This window comes from Schistocerca americana, chromosome 2 (assembly GCF_021461395.2).
Source record: "Schistocerca americana isolate TAMUIC-IGC-003095 chromosome 2, iqSchAmer2.1, whole genome shotgun sequence".
Classification (NCBI taxonomy): domain Eukaryota; kingdom Metazoa; phylum Arthropoda; class Insecta; order Orthoptera; family Acrididae; genus Schistocerca; species Schistocerca americana.
In genome coordinates, this window is record NC_060120.1 from 724,506,725 (window position 1) to 724,530,205 (window position 23,481).

Consider the following 23,481-nt stretch of genomic DNA (forward strand, 5'->3'; position numbering starts at 1 on the left):
ATGAAACAGGTAAAGTTAGGATGTCCGAATACAATATCTTAAAACTTATATGAAAAATATAACAGTGACAGTTAATCTGTATTAAAACGTATCTCTAATAACGCCTATTCAGTGGTGTTAGCCTAAGAAAAACATCAACTAAAGGCGTTTAATTACTGAAATTACGACCACTAGAGGCATACATTACGGAAAGAAAAATAGATCTAGCTGAAATTAATAACAATATCCTCAACTTTAAAATATAACATATAAATTATAAAATTATTTCCAAAACCAACGATTTTTCACGATTCAGAAAGATCTAATGACCTCAGAATATACAATTTAAAAAAAAAATTAAAATGTGCTTGAAAGCATGGCACGTAAGAAATCTAGATGTGTCCCTGGGAAACACCGAGGACCGTATAACGCATTAAGAGAAGAAAAGAGCGTGGAGTGACGGGGTTAAGGACAGAGGGGGGCTGAGGGGTGGAGAGAGAAAATGGGAAAGGCTAAGGGGGAAAATGAAAGAACAGAGCATCATGAAAACTTTTACTGAGACGCTCAAAATTTGCCAAGATGCTACGGTGCCTTAATTCAGTTTGTCCATGTAGGGTATGATAGGGAAGGCGCTTGATGGCTCGCATAGTTTTACCTCTTTTAGGATATTTAACATTTGACCTTTGTTTTCCCGACGTAAAATTTTTAAGTTACCGCGCCCTATCCAGTTCGCACCAAAGGTCTTATCCAAATGACTTCATACCGCATGAGCGAAGTGCGCCGATGCGCCATCATGTTGGTACCACATGCGCTGGTGCATGTTCACTGTGACATGTTTCAATAACTCTGACAGTGTTTTCTTTAAGAAAATCAAGAATCTGTTGTCATTCAGTCGTCAGAGGAGCATGCATAGACCAACCAGATTATGCCTATCGAACTAGCCCAAACGTTGACGGCAAAGCGCTCTTGGTGACCATGAGCAAATGAGGCGTGCAGATTTTCCCCTGCCCCCACATGTTGATTGCGTCTGTTTAACAGACCTTTACTCGTAAAGGATGCCTTATACGTAACAACTACAAAGCGTGGGAATTCAGGTGCAAAACCAATGGCAGAAGTCAACGTGACACGGAATATCAAATGGGTTAAGAGGTCGAATTGTCTGAGGGCGGTAAGTGTGCAAGTCAACTTCATTCCATACACGCCAACCGTGGAATGGCTTACACCCATTTCTCGAGCAACACTCCACGTGCTTGTTCAGTAGGGCCGTTCTTGGTTGGTGTTCATGTTGCTGAAAACTTAATGGCCACGAGGCAGTACTGGTAATAACGGAAAAGCAGAAAATGTCTTATTTCTTGAAACTTCCGTATTCATACCCTTAATTTGGTTCTCCGCAGATTTCGGTTTTGTAGGTTGCAGAGCCGGCTCTTGTGTCGTAGTTGGTGAATTGTTTACTTTTTGTTGGCTGAGTTTCGAACTCTTTCTTCTCTTGTCGTCGTATGTCTGTAACGTATTTCGCAATTCCAGTAACACCTCTGCATAGCTTGCGTTTGCTCAAAGATGTGGTCCCATTTCAGACATCCTTGGCTCACTGTCTTCTGCTCGCAGCACATACGCAATTAGTTTGACATTAGTCTTCTGTTGAGGAAACCTAACACTATGTTATGGCGTAAGTCTAGTAACATCGGTAAAACCAGATCTTAGTGTAGCTGTTATCAAATTGTTACCGCGTTATTTTCGTCTCCTTTTTATATTATTACGCACATCTAGTAATTGCTCAGGCAGTATCAGCTCAGATTATACGTAACATTTCAGGCTTCGTCGGCTCTTTGGGGCGTCTAACTTTTATGGGTGCGGCGTAAAAAACAAATACACTTTTTTGAAACGGAATTTGCCACGTGATTATTATTATTCAGGAGGTGTTTCGCTATCGGTGTTAGACTCGAGGAAGATTCGTTCCATAAATAAGAAATTACTGTAGGATCGAAGGCGAAAGCCAGCGACTTACATGCTGTAAAGTATCTAATCGCGAACTAACTGCGCGAATATTTTCAAATTTGTTTGAGCGGAGCGATTTTACTTGATTTGAGGTTGAGAAGCGGACAGCATAATGCAGTGCGGAGCCTGGTCGCTGGTTTATTAAGAATGTCAGAAGTTAGTGGTGTTGTTCTGTTTTTGTTTTTGCAACTGAAAAGCTACAGACCGAGAACTACGGACATCGCATAATGTCTTCCATAAGTTATAGAGGAATTTATTTTACATTCATGCGAAGAAAATAAATGCTATTTATTAAATAAAGTGGTTGCGAGTCCATTTAAATAAAAGTGTTTCGAGACTTCTAGAGGAGGAGGAGGAGACAGACTATCGATAGCCCCAAATCCAGAGTTACATGGAAGATAATCATGTACAGTCGACGAAACCAAACTATTCGCATGCCTTGATAATCTCTGGTATCTTCGGTTGTGTACAGCTCGCACCAGTGCTAATGCAATAAACACTGGCAACAGCAACGTGACGTGTGTCTGTTCCCTTCATATTGTAATGATTTTGCTTACAGACGTTTTAGGTTTTTTGTCTGCGTATAATTACAGCACATTGTTTCATACATACATTATAACACTTACCTATTTGGAAAAAAAAAGCGAATCTGTGCAGTTACGGGGTAGCTGTGTAACAGCATTGGAAGGTTTCAGGCTGTGGAGTTCCACTGCAGTGATAAAGGACTCCCGTTCCCGCATACCATTTGCTTTTCTTAGACTGTGTTGTCTGTTTGGTACACTGGTGCGACAAAACTAATGGGGTACCTCCAAATACCATTTCGGACCTCCTTTTTCCCGGCGCAGTGCTGCAGCTCAACCTGGCATGGACTCAAGTCGTTGGACGTCCCCTGCAGAAATATTAAGCCAGGCTGCCTCTATAGTCGTCCATAACTGCAAAAGTGTTGCCGGTGCAGGATTTTGTGCACGAACTGACCTCCCGGTTATGTCCCATAAATGTTCGATCGGATTCATGTCGTGCGATCTAGGTGGCCAAATCATTTGCTCGTATTGTCCAAAATGTTCTTCACACCAATCGAACAACTGTGGCCCGGTGACATGGTGCACTGTCATCCATAAAAATTCCATCGTCGTTTGGGAACATTAAGTCCAAGATTGGCTTGCAAGTGGTCTCAGCTGGTTCTGTTGGACAGAGGACGCAATATAATCGATGTAACGCAGTCCGCATTATTATGGAGTCACCAACAACTTGCACAGTGCCTTGTTGACGACTTGGGTTCATGGCTTCGTGGGGTCTGCGGCACACACTAACCCTACCATAAGCTCTCACCAGCTGGAATCGGGACTCATCGGATGAGGCCATGTTTTCTCAGTCGTCTATGGTCCAACCGATACGGCTATGAGCCGTAGAAAGGCGCTGCAGACGATGTTGTGCTGTTAGCAAAGGCACTCGCATCTGTCGTCTGCTGCCATAGCCCATTAACAACAAATTACGCCGCGCACTATTATAACGAATACGATCGTCGTACGTCCTACATTCACTTCTGTGGTTATTTCACGCATTGTTGCTTGTCTGTTAGCATTGACAAAAATGGTTCAAATGGCTCTGAGCACTATGGGACTCAACTGCTGAGGTCATCAGTCCCCTAGAACTTAGAACTATTTAAACCTAACTAACCTAAGGACATGACAAACATCCATGCCCGAGGCAGGATTCGAACCTGCGACCGTAGCGGTCTTGCGGTTCCAGACTGCAGCGCCTTTAACCGCACGGCCACTTCGGCCGGCTAGCACTGACAGCTCTACGCAAACGGCGCTGCTCTCGATCGTGAAGTGAAGGCCGTAAGCCAATGCTTTGTCTATGGTGAGAGGTAACACCTGAAATTCAGCATGCTCGGCACATTCTTGACACTGTGGATCTCGGAGTTCTAAATTCCCTAACAATTTCGGAAATGAAATGACCCATGCGTCTTGCCCAACTACAGTTTCGCGCTCATAGTCTGTTAATTCCCGTCGTGCGGCCATAATCACGTCGGAAACCTTTTCACATGAATCACCTGAGTACAAACTACTGCTCCGCCTACGCATTGCCCTTTTATACCTTGTGCACCGCCAGCTGTGTATGTGCATATCCCTATCCCATGACTTTTCATCTCACTTTATGTTGGAAGCGTAAAACGAATGTAGCCGAGGTATGCCGCACTCGATGAAACGCTCTGCCGACTTACAGCAGGACTGCCCGCTTCCATGCCTCGTCTGAGGAGGCCATGCCTATTGTGCGTGTTCCTCACGAAACTTTCCTTGTCTCACTTTATTTTACAACATTTGTTGTAATTTGTGTGTGTGTGTGTGTGTGTGTGTGTGTGTGTGTGTGTGTGTGTGTGTGTGTGTGTGTGTGTGCCAAGTAAATATTCTTTGGAAGTCCAAGAACAGTATTCCATTCACTGTGCTCATTTCTCTACACTAATCTTCAGAGAAACGATCACTGCAGAATATGCATTCATTGTTTTCTTCTTCTCCAGTTCCTACATCTGCAGCATTGTCATTTAAATTTGTATTAGACTTTGAAGGAATGAAAGATTGTTTCCTGTGTTTATCTTTTTCAAGAACAAAACTTTCGCTACCCTTCTTTGATTGAACTATAACTTTCTTCTCTTTGAATTGTTTCAAACATTCACTCTATTGAGACGAATTTACCTACTGAACAGATCCGGAATGTACTAATTTTACTGTAGCTGTCAGCTTCTGATGTTGCTTTCTGATTTTGGGAGCTGACCCGATACCATTCGATTCAGATTTTCTCCGTTGTTTTCATCTTGCATGTCAAACTCCTGGCGTATTGTACACTCATTGTCTTTTAGTATACGCAGTTACACGGGAAGAGTCCCGTTTTCCGGAGGCTGTTTATAGCAGTTTCCATTGTTGGTGCTCTCAGGTAGGCCTCTCCAAATTACCTCGTAATGAAAAACGAGGTTACTACTTGACTTGAGTTATATGCTTACCAGGTTTCTATTTCTTGGAGACAATGCGTTTTAAAGGGTTCCAGGAATTACACAGAGGACGCTGCACTCCATGCTTGGAATGGAGTGGTAAACAGATATGTGAACACGCTCTTCTCTTGCTTTGCCTACCACACAAATGTGATATGGCACCAATAAAGTATTAACAGAACAGCATCATTACCAGATGGCGTCACAAAGTTCGCAAAATTGTCAAACCACTTAGCAAAAATGTGAATCTGAATCCATCTACTAAGACGGCAAGTTGAAGATAATCTAATATGGGATAGCGTCGCCTAATACGCGACACCGGCGAATATTTGAAGACCGGTGGTATCCAATATTAGGTATAAGCCATTTGGCGCCAGAAACATAGCCTCATAGTTACTCCCTTCGGTTCGAATTCCAGTACATTATAGCGCTTGAAAGGGTAGTTTGTGAAGGATATAATCTAATGAATGTCGTTGCAACAGCTACCCAACTTCAGATATTAAAGCTCTACGAGAAAATACACTAAAAAAAAAACAACTTGAAATTCGACACTTGCAACATCAAGGATTCTCGACAATATCCAGATACGTAATTGTCTCATTGCCACTGCTCTACGCCTAAGGCGCAGTGAGAACTAAGTTCTGAGACTTCCCTATAGAACTGAGCACTTTATTCAGTATTGAGGTGTGTCACATTAGCGAGCTCCCCCATAATAGGCATCTTTTCTCTGCATTTATTTGAGTAAATTAAAAACAATATCAATTCAGGACATAAAATTTTCTCAAGTTCTAATTGCAGTAAAGCAAAGCGTAGTGCGTCTCACCAGCTGGCGTCTGTAGTTTCGTATCCACAGACCATCGAAAGCATTGATTTCTATTTTACTTAAATTAAGGAGAAACGAAACATAATTTCCGATATTCTTCGCTTGTCCTGTCTGTTGAAATATGTAATTTCGTACCTCCTCGACTCTTTGAGATCATTACACACGTACAGAAGGATTTTAATAAATATTGTGACACGTCTTATTACAGCCCATAACGCTGAATAATTGAACTTATTTTTCCCAGGATATTAGTAATTTTACTTCCAGGCCAAAATTTACGAACTCATCGTTAGACATTTATTCTCTCTTACTCAGTTTTATCTTAATGATTTTTTTTTCTGCTGCACCTAATTTACCGTTCTGTGTGCTACTTCTGTGAATAGTTCAACTTAATTTGGACCTGTATGTTTTCGAAAGACAGCAACAGTGAGTTTTAATGTTCTCGAATAAAAAGCAAAATGATTAGTGTTTTGCTTGGCACTTACATTTGACCGCGTAATTTGAAAAAAAAAAAAAAAGCTTATTGTTACCTGTTTCATTCGTTCCAAAGAATTGAGTAATTATTCGATTACTTACTCTCTCTTTTATTTGAAATACGAACTTCCCGAAAGAAAAATTATGCAACTACTGACCTCAAAAGAATACTGATAACTGTGGAAACGGATTATTTACGAAGGAGAGCTAGAATACCAAGAATCGAGAAAAAGCTAACGAAGTAATAGCTAGAATGAGGGCAAATGAAACAGTGATAGATAGAATCGACGGGAAATTATTGAAGTGGTATGAGCATTTTTCAAGAATGCCAGATCATCCATGGCCAAACAAATTTTTTGAATGGAAACCACCTGGCAGACGTAAACGCGGCATATCACATCGTTCCTGAAAGAACGCATGAACAAGGTAATGAAGAATCGCAGTGTACGTTAAGGAGGACGCCCTGAATAGAGAGGCTTGGGAGAAGATAACAGGATTACAGAAAAATGTTAGTAATTGACATTTGTATTAATTAATCCTGTAATTAATAATAATAATAATAATAATAATAATAATAATAATAATAATAATAATAATAATGATTTACTGATTGGTCTAAAACCGCTTAATCCTCGGAATAATAATAATAATCTCTCGCGCCTACGAAGCGGATGCCCCTTAAAATAACTTGGATGAATTTTGTTTAAAATTTGAGTTTTTTTAGCTCTTGAGTTTTTGTTGGCTCGTACTACAACTGTTCTCTTATAGACTACAAATAATATGCGTCAGTGTTGTAGTCATCAAGACAAGAGAAGTATCACAAATGCCGTTGCCACCCAGCACGACGGGGACAAAAAATAGCCCTATGGCGGAACCGAACTCTGATTCAAAGAGTAACGACCATGCACTTTGAACGAGAGCTACTTGCACAGCAACGGATGGAATCTGGAATTGCAGGTCAAATCACTACGTATTTCATGATCCCTGCCGACATCCTGTTTTTCCGTGCATGATGTTTAATAGGTATTGTGTGTAAAATGTCTCACTCACCGTCAAATGTTAAAAAATGAAAAGAAAAGAGATACCAGTGGCCTGCTGAGGAACTTTTGTTTGCGACGAGTCAGACACGCAGTGCAGGATGTTTCACAATTCGTGTTACACACTTCTAGATGCCGTAGAAAGGACTTGGTGGGTCAGGTTTTCCCTCTGAACACATGTCTGGAAACGGTTCGTTTACATGTTACAAGGAAAACAATATGTACAGATTTCACTCCTTTTTACTGTGATATTAGAGCAGCTGTTTGTTATGACGACCTCGCAGTTTGGTGCACAGAGTGTATCTGCGCAGTAAGTTCGCATAAACTCTAACATGCGTGGTATGTGCTTAATCACTTCTGCCGCAGCCATGATCCATGCAGCCAGGTCTTCCTCAGACTGGACAGGGGTCTTGTAAATAAGAGTCTTCATGTGGCCACCACAAGAAAAAGATCCAACTGGTTAAATCTGGGGTCTTGGCGGCCAAGCTTGTGGTCCACCTCGACGATACGCCTGTCAACGTAGACTACGTTCAGACAGTTTCAGACGCGAACTGCAAGATGTACTGCCGCTCTATCATGCTGGAACCGCAATTTGTGCTGGACGTGCAGTGGCACATCTTACAAAAACTCCGCCGGCACTTGTTGCAGGAATATCAAGTACCTGGTACTCGTTAGGTGGAGAGGGAGGAAGGATGTACAGCCCAGTCAAACGACCAACACAGATACTTGCCCAGTCATTGGTGCCGTAGGTGTGACGAAATCTCCGTGGTTTTCTTGAACCGAAACGTGGTTATTTCGAGTGTTCAAAACACCTTCCCCTATTGAAATGCGCTTTGCCGACGAACCCAATTCTGATTGGAAACCGAGGAAAATCTACACAACGGGCTAAAAACCAAGTACAGAAACTGAGAAGCAACACAAAATCCGCCTGGAGCATGGCGTGTGCTTTCTGTGGGTGATATTGATGAAGTTAACTGTTCATGCAGAACACGCCAGACAAATGAGTGAGAGGCATACAAGTCACATGCAATGGCTCGAGTACTCGTCGATGGATTCTCTTCAACCTGGTGAGCACCTCTTCTTCCAATACGACTATGCGTCGCCTTCTTGGTGCACCACAGTTCGCTTTATCGCTTGTGAATTTTCCACTTTCCCGCAGTATTTCTACTCTGGCAAGCATGGAATGAGATGGAGTCACACGGTTTTGAAAGTACTCGTGACACAGACAAAATGGTTCAAATGGCTCTGAGCACTATGGGACTTAACAGCTGTGGTCATCAGTCCCCTAGAACTTAGAACTACTTAAACCTAACTAACCTAAGGACATCACACACATCCATGCCCGAGGCAGGATTCGAACCTGCGACCGTAGCAGTCGCACGGTTCCGGACTGCGCGCCTAGAACCGCGAGACCACCGCGGCCAGCGTGATACAGATACTGAGCTGCTCTTCCACTACGGGGAGTTTCACCGTAAATTGACAACATATCTACATTCTGCGGACGTGTACTCAGGCATTCTGTTACTGCAGTACTAGTCACGGTAACGCCAACTGACGCATCACCAGGAAGCACGGAAACATGACAGATGAAAACAGACGACATCACGAGGGTAGCCTACCGTAACAGGCGAACTAGGTGAGAGCAATCTACTGTGCGACTGATTAGCTTTTGTTTTGCTTGTAACACGGAAACGAACCGCTTCCGGAAATGAGTTCTTTTGAAAAACTTGATATACTTAGTCCTCGCTACAGCCCCTAGAGGGGTGTGACATGAATTGTGAAACATCCTGTACATCAACCATGTGAGCAGCCGTCTTGCACGTTGCTGCTGGTGGAAGCGCTACACGGGCGAGGCTTCGCACCGTTCCCTGTGACGCTCTCTGAAAGTGAGATGTGTGTGTGCTCATCACACTCGCAGCCGTTGGTAAGCGTTCGTTTGACTCGTGTTACAAACAAACAAAATGACTTTTAAAGCCGCATTTTACGTGTCCATTTGACAGAGCTGTTAGAGATTAGTCGAGTCCGATATTCTCTTTATCAATATGTATAAACAGAGACAGTAAAACTCCAAGAACACTCAGTACTCCAGCAGTGGCACCGCTGCCCTGGCCCGGCGCTGACTGCTACCGCCAACCACGTAGCGCTGCTGAGTCACTGTTGGGTTGCTGTTTACTCTTCCTAATTTGCTGTCCATATTAACACACACCGATAAAACAAATATCGCACTAGACTAATTTGGGAACACTTTAGAATGGACTGGTAAAATTCCGACTTTAAAATAATTTTGTTTGTAATGTAAAACAATCCGTCGCTATCTGTCGGCACTGAGCGTCGCATGAAGGACGTAACATGCAGTAAGTTAATTGTTGGACTGACTCCAGATACACGACACGAACATGAAATCGGAAATATATGCTCAAACACGAGGGGAAATGTGCCTGACCTCTCTTAGGGGGGACACCCTGCATATACAAGGTAACTCAAAAGTACTTTTCCAAACTTTCGGAAATGGCTCCTTACACCAAAACAAGCAGAAAAGGTTAATAAAAACGTATGTCCTAAAATCCTTCGTTTTCGAGTGATTAACAAAAGGTGACGCTCAACGGCTTTCCAGGTACAAAAACAACTTTATTTATCTAGGCACCCGTTCGACTCATTGTAACCTAGATGGCGTTAGTTGACAGGGAGACTTTTTTACATTCGTCGTTTGTCCGTCTTCAACGTCTCCGTTGTGTATATGTCTTACAGGCAATGAGTTAACTGAAAGTGCTCCGTTCAAACATGGCAATACATTTATTTCGTGAGCAGGCAGACACTACTTTTATATACGGTCGCACGAATGGTAAGGGACACGAGTCGCACGGCTGTATTCAGGTGGCGTTTCCACGCCGAAGACAGACGAGTTATCCAATCTTCGTGCTGTGTACCGCCGTGTTGTCGACACAGGATTCGTAGCACCACAAACTATGGATCAAGGAAGACCATGCGTTGCTCGTACGCGTAGCTAGGAAGAGCACGCTCTACGGGGTGTCTAAGAGCCTGGCAACAGCGCAAGACAAATGGCCCTGGTATGTGGTTCATCTTCAAGTTGAGCACGAAGGATACTTCACGAGCAACTCACGTATCCGTATCATTTTCAACATGTACACGACCTTACGTCTGCCGCTCACGCACCACGGGAGAACTTTTACCGATGGGTTATTGCACAAATTGTCAATCCATTGTTTGACTCTTCAATTTTGTTCACAGGCAAGGCAACGTTTTGAAGAGATGGCATAATCAATTTCCACAACCAACACACATGGGCCGATTGCAACACAGTCATTTGTTTAAGATTAATATGTAGGCTAGGATTTGAATTACTCCCGATTAAATTCCGTCGATTGTTAATAAGCGAATAGCAGCATGAGTTCTAATTTTTATGTGACCGGGACCTAACTGATAAGTGCTACTCGGTTTTAGCTATCCTGGGAGTTGTTTCTAATCAGAATGCTGCTGCTGAACAATGTTAAACACAACAGAAAGGGGTTTTTGCAATAATCAATGTCAAGATATTTTACACTATTTGAGCGATATTGTGGTAGATGCAATCTGAGACAGACACTACTTTCGTCTTACACTTCTAATTACGGTTAATCTACACAGATGTCAGAATTTTGTATTTGTTCACACTGTATAACAATAGTTAGCATACTCAATATTCACTGCACTCCAATGCGTGGCCGGTGCGGGTGCGTGAATTTTCGACACTCCACAAACTTCTTGAACTGCCGTCAGTAATATCACTAATCATGATTTGGTAATGCGGTGACCGCGCGGCGATGGGGACACACACAGCCGATACATCACGGGATACTTTCTCCCGCGATTCAGACAACGGTATACTCTCCCTTCCTGTCGGCTACGCCCAGACTATCATCACATTCACTCACTCAGCGCTCGCAGCTCTTGACAATCCATTCTACCTACCATCGACTTGTGTGAGGCAAAATGTGTTTATCCCTGGGTAAGGGATCGTGGGCGCTCTACAAATTACAAGTGGCTGTTAGGGCCATACATTTCCCAGCACGTATTATAGGAACTGTCTGCAGGGACTTCATTCAGAACAACCTTCTAGATCTACTACAGGAGGTGCTCCTGAAAATAAGAATAAACGTATGGTTTACATATGGTAGAGCTCTACAAGATTTCAGTCGCAGTGTTAGAGACGCACTGGCTTGCACATTGCCCCGACCTCAATCCGCAAAATGTGCGCTGTTTTTGATACCTAAAAACCCGAGTATTATATAGGATCCAAGGGAAAAGAGGCTGAAGACAAAAATCCCACGAAGTGATATTAAGCGCGTCGAAAATATAGTTAAAACCATCATCAGTTCACCATCATCAGTTCACCATCAGAACAGCATTTACATGCCATCTTCACCATTGGACATTGTGGTAATTAATCGAGATCCAAAGTGAGAATAGAGGTCTTAAGAATTCGACTATCTTTGTAAAAGATATGAAACAAATATAAAAATAAAACAAATGGAGTACTGTACGAAAAAAAGTTAGGCGCCTAGAAGTCAATGGAAGTAAGTGATCTTTACTACATTTTGTCAAAGTTAAGTGCAAATTTGAGGAGGTGGCACTTTCTTTAGCTGCGTTTACTCTGATGTGTAATGCTGTTTCCAATTTACATACGCGCTGATTATCTATATGAAAGCCTAAAAAACACTGAATATGTGCTACTTCGCCAATGTTCAGCGACTCGGTAGCAGGTCATTGCACTTATCTCTTTTCGCTTCTGTGTTCTAACTCATAATAGGGTAATAATAAAATAAATCAAAAATCATTTATTTCTCACAAAAAAATGCAAGATTACAAAATCTTAAATCCGTGAAGTATCTGTCCTCCTCATTCGGTCTGCTAGCACTGCTGTTGTCGTTGATGCAATTCGGCTGTTCTCTACGTAAGGGAGCTTTATGTGAAATGTGTTCTACAATGGTGGGATAAAGCACACTAAATATATGACTATTTGTATTTCATGTGCGTTACCTTCAAACTAAGGTTGCTTCGAGGGAGGTTGCCTAGAATTATAAGTCGCCTCAAATTCCACAATGGCTGGTCACAGATCTAGTTATTAAAAATTCAGTAGCTTGTTCATTGACTGCTTGTAAAACAGTTTGGATTCAATTATTCTGAAGTGTGGCTTTCCATCCTTGCGACAGTAAACCTATTGGAAGCCTCAGAACTATCTGTTACACGTGTTCTGGGACAAAAATTTCTCGATTGCAGGGCAGGGCAATTAATCTCTAAACTTATTACCAATAAATACCATTCGACCTATTAATCCCCATTTAAATGCAGTTTGTTTACGATTTTCCTCACAATTATTATTTACAGTCCTATATCGAAAAACATTTTTAAGTTCACAGTGTGTCTGGATCTATATTTATCATCTCTGAATGAAAGTGCACTGCCAGAGTAAGAACAATTGGACTATGCAGTTTCCTTTCCTAGCCAAGAGGTAATACACAGGATATACACAATTAAAGTTTCAGTTTCAAAACGCTGTAGAAGGAGATTAGAACGACATCAAATTCGAACATCAGGGAAAAAAACGAAAATTTGACCAATAGATGGCAATGTAAGCGTCTTAACGTAAATGGGATATGCTACAAAGGACAGATGAACCGCAATAGGACGGCAATGGTTTGAGCTGCACATTACACCATCCGTACTGTTCAATGTACGTTACTGCACAAGCTCGGCAGTCAATAATTGTAACACTGTTAGTTAGGCAAGCCCATCCACCAAGGCAAGGTCGTACCACATCGTATGGGAAAAATCTGTCTTCAACTGTCCTGAGGTCAAAAATCGCATAAAAAGCAAAATGGCATCAATTTCTAATTGTCGTGAGACTGCTGTAAGACATGTTCAGTATGCTGCTCACTGTTTTATGCCATAAGTTAAATCAAGAAACAGGAAATTCCACAACAGGTCGGAGTGTCTCTGGGGTCACGTTTAGAACGCGTTGCGCAATGTGTGCTATCAGTTCGTTCGTAATTGGAGCACTGAACACATCTTTCAGATAACTCCGAAACCTGAAGTCGTACGGATTAAGATCAGATGATCTGGACCGCCGGGCTGTAGGGAAACAATGGCTGATAATTCTAACATTTCCGAGATGCCTCTGCAGCAGCCGCCTAATTGGCTTTGCAATTTGTGGAGAAGCGCCATCTTGCATAAAAATGATCCCTTTCACATATCCACGCTGTTGGAGATTGAAATAATGATGGTGTGCAAAAGACTCTCATAGCCTTTTCCAACGACGGTACTGGTTACAGGACCCAAAGGACTCATTTCCTTGAAGAAAAAAAAAAAAAAAAAAAAAAAAATGGCCCTACGATAAACGATTCCGTCAATCTGTATCACACCGTCATCTTTGCGAAATGAAGTGATACTGGTTGATATGCAAGCGGATTTTCCATTTTTTTTGTTTTTGTTTTGTTTTGGTTTTAGGGCGCAAGACTGCTATGGTCATTAGCGCCCGGTCTGTGACTTAGGAAAAGATAAAAAACGAAAATGGAAACCAGCAGCAATGGGAACGAAACTCAAAAAATTGGAGAAACTAAAAGCTGAAGGAAAGCTTAAAAAACCACTACAGAAAGGGGTTGGTTGTCCCCAAGAAGAGCATCAAATGACTGACGTCATCTCACTGGCACTAACAAACTCGAGAACGCGATCGGCTGAGCGCGTGTCACCTGCTAAAATGGACGATATTTCAGGCGACAGCTGTAGACGGGCGCTTAACGGAGTAAAATATGGGCACTCAAGTAAAAGGTGTCTTACCGTCCACAGCTGAGAGCAGTGGGGACAGGGTGGGGGAGGATCGCCGTTTAAAAGATGTCGATGGCTAAAAAGACAGTGCTCTATCCGGAGTCTAGTTAAAATTACCTCCTCTCGACGACGCGTTCGGGAGGAAGAGGCCCAAGCACAGGGAAGAGCTTTCACGTCCCGCAATTTATTATGGGAAAGTGTCGACCAATGTGCGTGCCATAAAAGAACAACACGACGACATAAAACACTCCGTAGAACGGCGAAGGGAATCGTGCAAATAGCTGGCCGAAGAAGAGAGACTGCAGCCTTGGCCGCTATATCGTCCGCCTCATTTCCACAGATACCAACGTGTCCTGGGATTCAGAGGAACGCCACCGAGACGCCCCCCAAGTGGAGCAAGCGTAGGCAGTCCTGAATCCGGCGGACCAGAGGGTGGACAGGGTAGAGAGCTTTGGGACTGTGGAGAGAGCTGAGAGAATCTGAACAGATAACAAACTGTATCCGCTGATGGCGACGGATGTATTGGACAGCCTGGAGAACAGCGTAAAGCTCCGCAGTATAAACCGAACACTGGTCGGGAAGCCGAAATCGAGTTGGGGTGTCGCCAACAATATAGGCACTCCCTACACAAAACGATGTTTTTGAGCCATCAGTGTAAATAAATGTGGCTTCCTTCATTTGTGCACATAGAGCTACAAATGCCCGACGATAAACAAGTGAAGGGGTACCATCCTTGGGAAACTGACAAAGATCACGGAGCAGGCAGGTCCGGGGACGGAGCCAAGGCGGTGCTGTACCCCAAGTTGTCAAGGAAGTTTTAGGAAAGCGGATGGAAAGAGAATGGAGCAGTTGACGGAAGCGGACTCCCGGTGGTAGTAGGGAGGAAGGGCGGCCTGCACACCCTAAATCCAAGGAGGCGTCGAAAAAAATGTCATGAGCCGGATTTGCAGGCATGGAAGACAGATGGCTAGCATAACGACTCAGAGGGACAGCTCGCCGATTGGACAGCGGAGGTTCAGCAGTCTCAGCATAAAGGCTTTCCACAGGGCTTGTGTAAAAAGCTCCAGACACTAAACGTAATCCACGGTGGTGGATAGAGTCGAGACGTCGAAGAATAGACGGCAGAGCAGAGGAGTGAACTATGCTTCCATAGTCCAATTTCGAGCGCACTAAGGCGCGATAGAGGCGGGGAAGGACCACTCGGTCCGCTCCCCAGGAGGTACCATTCAGGACACGGAGGGTGTTGAGGGATCGCAGACAGCGAGCCGAAAGATAGGAAACGTGGGAGGACCAGCACAGTTTTCTGTCAAACATAAGACCCAAGAATTTAGCGACGTCCGAAAACGGAAGGCTGACAGGTCCTAGATATAAGGAAGGTGGAAGAAAATCCGTACGACGCTAAAAACTAACACAAACGGTCTTACTGAGAGAAACGCGGAAGCCTGTTTCGATGCTCCAAGAGTGGAGGCGATCGAGACAGCCTTGAAGACGTCGTTCAAGAAGGCTGGTCCGTTGAGAGCTGTAGTAGATGGCAAAATCGTCCACAAAGAGGGAGCCCGAAACATCAGGAAGGAGACAATCCATAATTGGATTTATGGCAATGGCAAACAGTACAACACTCAGCACGGAGCCCTGGGGTACCCCGTTTTCTTGGGCGAAAGTACGGGAGAGAGTAGTGTTCACCCGCACTTTAAATGTGCGCCCTGCCATAAATTCGCGAAGAAAAAGGGGCAATCGACCGCGAAAGCCCCAAGCGAACAGCGTGCGGAGGATGCCTGTCCTCCAATAGGTATCGTATGCTCTCTCCAGATCAAAAAATATTGCTACTGTTTGGCGTTTCCGGAGAAAATTGTTCATGATATAAGTGGAGAGAGCAACAAGATAGTCAACTGCAGAACGATGCTTCCGGAAACCGCATTGGGCAGGTGTTAAAAGACTGCGGGATTCCAGCCACCAAGCTAAACGGTAATTCACCATACGCTCCAAAGCCTTACAGACACTACTCGTGAGAGAAATAGGGCGATAGCTAGAGGGGAGATGTTTGTCCTTTCCAGGTTTCGGAACAGGAACGACGATAGCTTCCCGCCATCGTCTGGGAAAAATTCTGTCGGTCCAAATTCGATTATAAAGGCGAAGGAGGTAACGCAGACTTTGGTATGATAAATGCAGCAACATTTGGATGTGGTTACCATCCGGTCCTGGGGCGGAGGAGCGAGAAAAAGAGAGTGCATGTTGGAGTTCCCGCATGGAGAAAACAGTATTGTAGCTTTCGCGATTTTGAGAGGTGAAAGCAAGAGATCGCACTTCCGCTGCACGTTTCTTCGGGAGAAACGCTGGCGGGTATGAAGAGCTCGAAATCTCAGCAAAGTGTTGACCCAGTGAGATAGAAATTGCGACGGGGTCCACTAATGTATCATGCGCGACAGTGAGCCCAGAGAACGGAGAGAAACTAGGCGCGCCTGATATCCGTCGAATCCGACTCCAAACTTCCTAGGAGGGAGTAAAGGTGTTAAATGAGCTAGTAAAGAAGTCCCAGCTTGCCTTCTTGCTATCGCGGATGACGCGAAGGCACAGCGCACGGCACTGCTTATAGCGGATACAGTTGGCCAATGTAGGATTGTGTCTGAAAACGCGAAGAGCACGTCGCCGCTCACGTATTGCGTCACGGCATGCCACGTTCCACCAAGGAACTGGGGGGGGGCGCCGGGGCAATTCGGAGGTGCGAGGTATTGAACGTTCCGCAGCTGTAAGAATAACGTCTGTAATATGAGTGACCTCATCGTCGACGCTAGGAAAGTGACGGTCATCGAATGTCGCTAGAGACGAAAAAAGTGTCCAATCGGCTTGGGCAAACTTCCAGCGTCGCGGGCGCATATATGGCAGTTGTGGCTGCAATCGAAGGACACATGGAAAGTGGTCAGTCGAGTGTGTATCGGCAAGGGCGAACCATTCGAAGTACCGAAAGGTCCAAATGAGAGAAATTTGTCGTGGAGGCAGACAAAAATGTAGGGTCCCCAGTGTTGAGGCAAACAAGATCCGCTTGGTGGAAGACGTCTAGCAATAGTGAGCCACGCGGACAAGGATGTGGAGATCCCCAAAGCGGGTGGTGGGCATTGAAGTCCCCAACCAGCAAATAGGGGGTGGAAGCTAACCAAGAAGATGAAGGAGATCAGCTCGTGCCATTGATGTGGACGATGGAATGTATACTGTACAAAGAGAGAACGTGTATCCAGAAAGGGAAAGACGGACAGCAACTGCTTGGAAGGAAGTGTTTAAGGGGATTGGGTGATAATGGAGAGTATCATGGAGAAGAATCATGAGTCCTCCATGTGCTGGAGTGCCTTCAACAGAGGGGAGATCAAGTCAGACTGACTGAAAATGGGGAAAAACAAAGCGGTCATGGGGAAGCAGCTTTGTTTCCTGAAGACAGAAGATGACCGGCGAGTAGGATCGTAAGAGGATCGTCAATTAATCCCGATTGGCTCGAATGCCGCGGATATTCCAATGGATAATGGACATAGGGTGGACAGAAAATGGAAGAATGTGACCAAGGTTGCCGTCAACTCAACGACTGCTCAGAGCTTGCGACCGACAGCGTGGAACGGCACTCAGCCGAACGCAGAAGATCCTGATCCATAGGTTGTTCAGGAGCAGCTCCTGCCACCAGCCATCGGCCGGTTGATCGGCCGCCAGCAGTGCGCTTCGGCGACACAGAAGACGGCCGAGGGCGGTTACCACCAGGTGGTGCTGTAGATGAGACACGCAGTGGCGGAGAAGGAGAGGAACTGGGTTTCTTATTAGCCTTCTTGGAAACATGATGTTTAGATGAAGGAGGAACCGATGATTGTGAAGTTGGGGTACGTAAAAAATCTTCACGAGTATGCTCTTTTTTGGAAGTCCGGGTGTCTGACTTTTGGGATCGAGGTTTGGCAGAACCTGAAGAAGGGTGAGCCATAGAGTGAGTAGGTGAAAGTGGGGGGGGGGGTTGAACGGGCGATCATTGCGCTGGCCGATCTGACGAACGTGTCACTAAAGGTGAGATTACAAGTCTGTGTGGCCGCCTCCTTTGTTGGCCGAGGAGAGGCAAGGACAGTGCTGTATTTTCCTGTCTGAGGCACAGTGGGCTTTCGACTGGCGAATAATTTTCGAGCAGTAAAGGTCGACACCTTTTCCTTCACTCTGAATGAGCTTTTCGTCTTTAAAAATGGGGCAATCTCGTGAGGAAGCAGCATGGTCACCCATACAGTTGATGCAACGAGGGGACGGAGGTGGAGAAGCACCCTCATGGGCATCCTTGCCACACGTAACACATTTGGCCGGGTTGGAACAGGACTGGCTTGTATGATTGAACCGCTGGCACCGATAGCAACGCGTAGGGTTTGGGACGTAGGGGCGAACGGAAATTATCTCATAGCCTGCTTTTATTTTCGATGGGAGTTGAACTCTGTCAAATGTCAAGAAGACAGTATGGGTTGGAACGATGTTCGTGTCAACCATTTTCATGACTCTATGAACAGCCGTTACGCCCTGGTCAGACAGGTAGTGTTGAATTTCCTCGTCAGACAATCCATCGAGGGAGCGCGTATAAACGACTCCACGTGAGGAATTTAAAGTGCGGTGCGCTTCCACCCGGACTGGGAAGGTGTGGAGCAGTAAAGTACGCAGCAATTTTTGTGCCTGGAGGACACTGACTGTTTCTAACAACAAGGTGCCATTCCGTAATCTGGAACAAGACTTTACAGGACCTGCAATTGCGTCGACACCTTTCTGAATAATGAAAGGGTTGACTGTGGAGAAGTCGTGACCTTCATCAGACCGAGAAACAACAAGGAACCGTGGCAATGATGGAAGGACTGTCTGTGGCTGAGACTCATTGAATTTACGCTTGTGAGCAGACATAGTGGAAGGTGAGGAAACCATTGCGAAAGTATCCCCCATGATTACCGGCGTCTCTGATGGCGCGCTCCTTCCTTGTGGCGGCCCTCTCTGAGGGCACTCCCGCCTTAGGTGATTGTTCACACCTCAGGTCACACCTCCCAAGAAACGGATGGAGGGACCAATCGGCACTTTCGGAAGGTATCAGCTCGGGTAATCACCCCTCCCTGGGCCTGGTCGTTACCAGGGGGTATGTACGTGTCCTACCTGTCTACCCGGGGCGGGGAATTACGCGTTACCCCGTCACCGGCTATGCATGGAAATGTGTGGGTCGGCCTTCAGACACGCACAGGGAGGAAAAAAGAGAAAGGAAAACAAAGAAAGGGAAAGGAAAGAAGAGAGGTCTCAAACGCCGCAGCGGAGAAAAGGGTAAAGAGAAGAGGTAAGGAAAAGAGAAGGACAAAGGAAGGACGAAGACTTGCAAGCAGAGAAAGCCAAGAAAGCATTACACTTTCGAGCATCCGTCTTCGGACGTAGGCACAAAACATACTCCCAGAGGGGGAGAAAGGGAAGGAAAGAGGCGGAGGTGAGTTGGGGGGGGGGGGGGCAAGATGAGGGATGGGGAAGGATGCAGAAAAGGAAGGTATGCAGCCCGGAAAGGAAGGAGGGCCACATTAGCTCGGGGTCCTGTGCTCGCTACGCACGTATCCACAGAAGAGTTGTGGATCCCCTGGGGGGGGGGGGGGGGATTTTCCATTGTCCATATTCTGCATTTCTGCATACTGACATGTCCCAGGAGACTGAAATGGGCTTCATCTGCCACAGAATTTTCCATGGTCATTCACTGTCCACTTCCATGCCAGAAAGACATGTTAGAGCGAACGTTTATCTTTCTGGTAAGTTAACAGGGAGTAACTACTGAACATGGGTAATTTTGTGCTAATAGCAGCTTAGGAGGTTTCATAGAATGTTATGCATCTTGCTGACAGTCATGTCCAGCGTTCGGGGAACTACCTTGCGCCGCATGTTTGTACAACACCGCTCGCTCGCCCCCCCCTCCTCCCCCCTCCCCCCTGTAACGCTGCGGCCACGTCTTCGACAGGCATCAGATCAACTGCTTTTCTCACTGTGCCTCACTGCACTTAAAAAGAACCTGTGTTTTCGAATTTTCTTATTTTCTCCAGACCGTTAGCAGACATCAGACCAATGCCTTTTTTCATAGCCTTGAGTGTCCGGAACTTGTGCTTGGCTACTCCAGTATCTCGCCATCCTTCACAGAGACAGGATGTTCGGCGTCTGGAATGGAAACTGAGGAACACCTGGGTGTCGAGTGTCTGTTAGTGTTCACATTCTGACGGTAACACTGCAAACTATTGGTCAAATTATCGTTATTTTATTTTTTATTCCATAAACTTCTCCTGTGTCAATGTTATGCTGTTCAAATTCATTCTGAGCAGTGGCTCTCTTTCACAGTGTTTTGAAGATGGAACTTTAATTATGGACACTCTGTAGTTGAAACCAGACCAAGTACTTATACAATGAAGAGCCAAAGAAACTGATACACCTGCCTCATATCATGTATGGCCCCCGCGAGCACGCAGATGTGCTGCAACACGATGTGGCATGGACTCTATTAATGTCTGAAGGGAACTGATGCTGGACGAACTGACACCGTGAATCCTGCAGGGCTGTCCGTAAATCCGTAGGAGTGCGAGGGTGATGGAGATCTCTTCTGAACAGCACGCTGAAAGGCATCCCACATACAGTCAATAATATTATTTTCTTGGGAGTTTGGTGGCCAGCGAAGTGTTTAAAGTCACAGGAGTGTACCTGGAGCCACTCTGGACGTGTGGGGTGTCGCATTGTCCAGCTGAAATTGTCGAAGTCCGTCGGATGAACAATGGTCATGGATGGATGCAGGTGATCAGACTGGATGCTTATGTACGTGTCACCTGTCACAGTCGCAACTAGACGTATTAGGGGTCCCATATCACTCCAACTGCACACGCCCCACATCATTATAGAGCCTTCACCAGCTTGAATAGTCCGCTGCTGACATGCAGGGTCCTTGGATTTATGAGATTGTCTCCATACCCGTACAAGTCTATCAGCTCGATACAACCTGAAACGAGATTCTTCTGACCAGGCAACGTGTTTCCGGTAATCAACAGTCCAATGTCGATGTTGATGAGTCCAGGCGAGGCGTAAAGCTTCGAGTCGTGCAGTCACCAAGGGTACACGAGTGGGCCTTCGGCTTCGAAAGCCCATATCGATGATGTTTCGTTGAATGGTTGGCACGCTGACATTTGTTGATGTCCCAGCATTGAAATCTGTAGCAATTTGCCGAAGGGTTGCAGTTGTATCACGTTGAACAATTCTCTTCAGTCGTTGTTGGTCCCATTCTTGCAGAATATTTTTCCAGCCGCAGCGATGTCGGAGATCTGATGTTTTCCAGATTCCTGATATTCACGGTACACTCGTTAAATGGTCGTACGGGAAAATCCCCACTTCGTCGCTACCTCGGAGATTCTGTGTCCCATCTGCTCATGAGCCGGCAATAACACCACGTTCAAACTCAATTAAATCTTGATAAACTGCCATCGTAGCAGCAGTAACCGATCTAACAACTGCGCCAGACACTTGTCTTATATAGGCGTTGCCGACCGCAGCGCCGTATTCTGCCTGTTAACATATCTCTGTATTTGAATACGCATGCCTACCAGTTTCTCTGGCGTTTCAATTTATATCCCACTAAATCTTTGCATCTGCTCGACTTCAAAACTTACCTCTCTTATCGTCTCAAGAAAGGATACTTGTACGCATGATGTGCTGCATTCAACTCCACACTTTCGGAAACGTCACTTACTTCAACTACCTTCCAGGATCCTCGATTTGTCTACAGCAATCGACGAAACACTGTAAATGCTTGAAGAGATGCGTAGTGTCATAGAAGCTACCGCTAAACGAGAATAAACAAAACCAGAGCAAGTGTGCGATTTGTTCCAATATTGAACACTTGGCACCTGATTTATAATGACTGATCCATTCGCTAAGAGACAGGTGACAAAGTATGACCTTAACAAGCTCTATATATCAAGCCAACCTAGTTATTCTGTGACTCCACTGGGGTCTCAGACGACGTCAGGTGTTCTAGGAAAGTAAGCTCTCATTGTTGGTGCTGAAAGCGAAAACAGCGTATAGGCATAGATGTTCTGAGTAATCAAGTTTTTGGGTGAAGTTTCTGGAGAAGCGGTATTGCCCTCAATTGATTCCTTAGTAGGTCTTCTTTTTGTATCTCGAACTTTTTCACTGTCGTTTTGAAACAGTGTGTTTACCGTATAGTCAACACATAAGCTTCCAGGCAGTGTTTCGCCGAAAGAATGTCGTCTTCCCTCCAGCGATGCCCATCTGAGTTCACAAAGCACGTCCCCAACACTCGCGTGGTGATCGAACCTACCTGTGACATGAAACTGCTTCGATGTCTTCGTTTAATCTAACCTGATGCGGGCCAGAAACACTAGAGAAGTACTCAAGAATGGGTCGCACTCGTGTTCTATATGCGGTCTCCTCCATCTTTCCTAGAATTGTTCAAATATACCGAAATCGACGATTCGTCTTGTCTACTACCGTTCTTCGGTGCTCGTTCAACTTCTTATCGCTTTGCAACGTTACTCCTACGTATTTAACTGACGTGACTGTGTAAAGCAGCACACCATTAATGCTGTATTCAAACATAACACGACTGTTTTCCGTACTCATCTACATTAACTTTCATTTTCCTACATTTAGAGCAAGCTGCCATTCATTACACGAAATAGATAGTATCTAAGTCATCCTGTATCGTCCTAGAGCCACGCAACGACGACACTTTCCAGTGCACTACGGCTTCATCAACGAACAGTCTCATATCGCTGCTCATCATATGCGTCAGTTTGCAATCTGACACTGTGTCAAACATTTTCCGGAATTCTTGGAATATGTAAATCTTCCTCTGTTACAGGGTTTCATCCACGATTCCTGCGTCGAGTTACACATAGCTAATGCCAGACATAAAAAACAGAGGAGAAGTATCAGTTGTACTCACGACATGGGAGAGAGTTTCGGCGAGGAGGAAGCGTCCGAACTGGTCGTCGCCGACGGCGGAGACGAGCAGCGGCGGCGGGCCCGTGCGGGCCAGCGCGTCCGCCAGGTTGCGGCCCACTCCGCCGCCGCTCTGCGTGCAGCGGCCGCGCAGCGTGCGCCCGTCCGCCTGCAACACACCACACCGACCACTCTTCATCCAGGCTGCAATGCCGCCGCGTAGCACTTGCGTTTCATCGGCAGCCGCAACCACTGATTTTCCCAGCCTGGGAGAAAAATAGAATTTTGGGTTTGATACCACGGTACTTGTACCGAGTCCTGGTGTATCAGGATGGCCAGCCCAACCTAGATCCGGTCAGCTGCAAGGAGTTAAACGATGGCGGATCTGGGGCAACGGTTACTACCAC

General features: G+C 45.3%; 1 protein-coding gene across 1 annotated transcript in view; it reads right to left on the minus strand.

The window, feature by feature from the left end:
* LOC124594380 (pseudouridine kinase-like) overlaps positions 1 to 23,273 on the minus strand; it is a 258,924-nt gene extending 235,651 nt beyond the window's left edge. The window contains exon 1 of the mRNA XM_047132749.1: positions 23,079 to 23,273. Within this exon, the coding sequence (XP_046988705.1) occupies positions 23,079 to 23,273 (195 nt within the window). The remainder of the gene's footprint in view (positions 1 to 23,078) is intronic.
* Between the last annotated feature and the right edge of the window lie 208 nt (positions 23,274 to 23,481).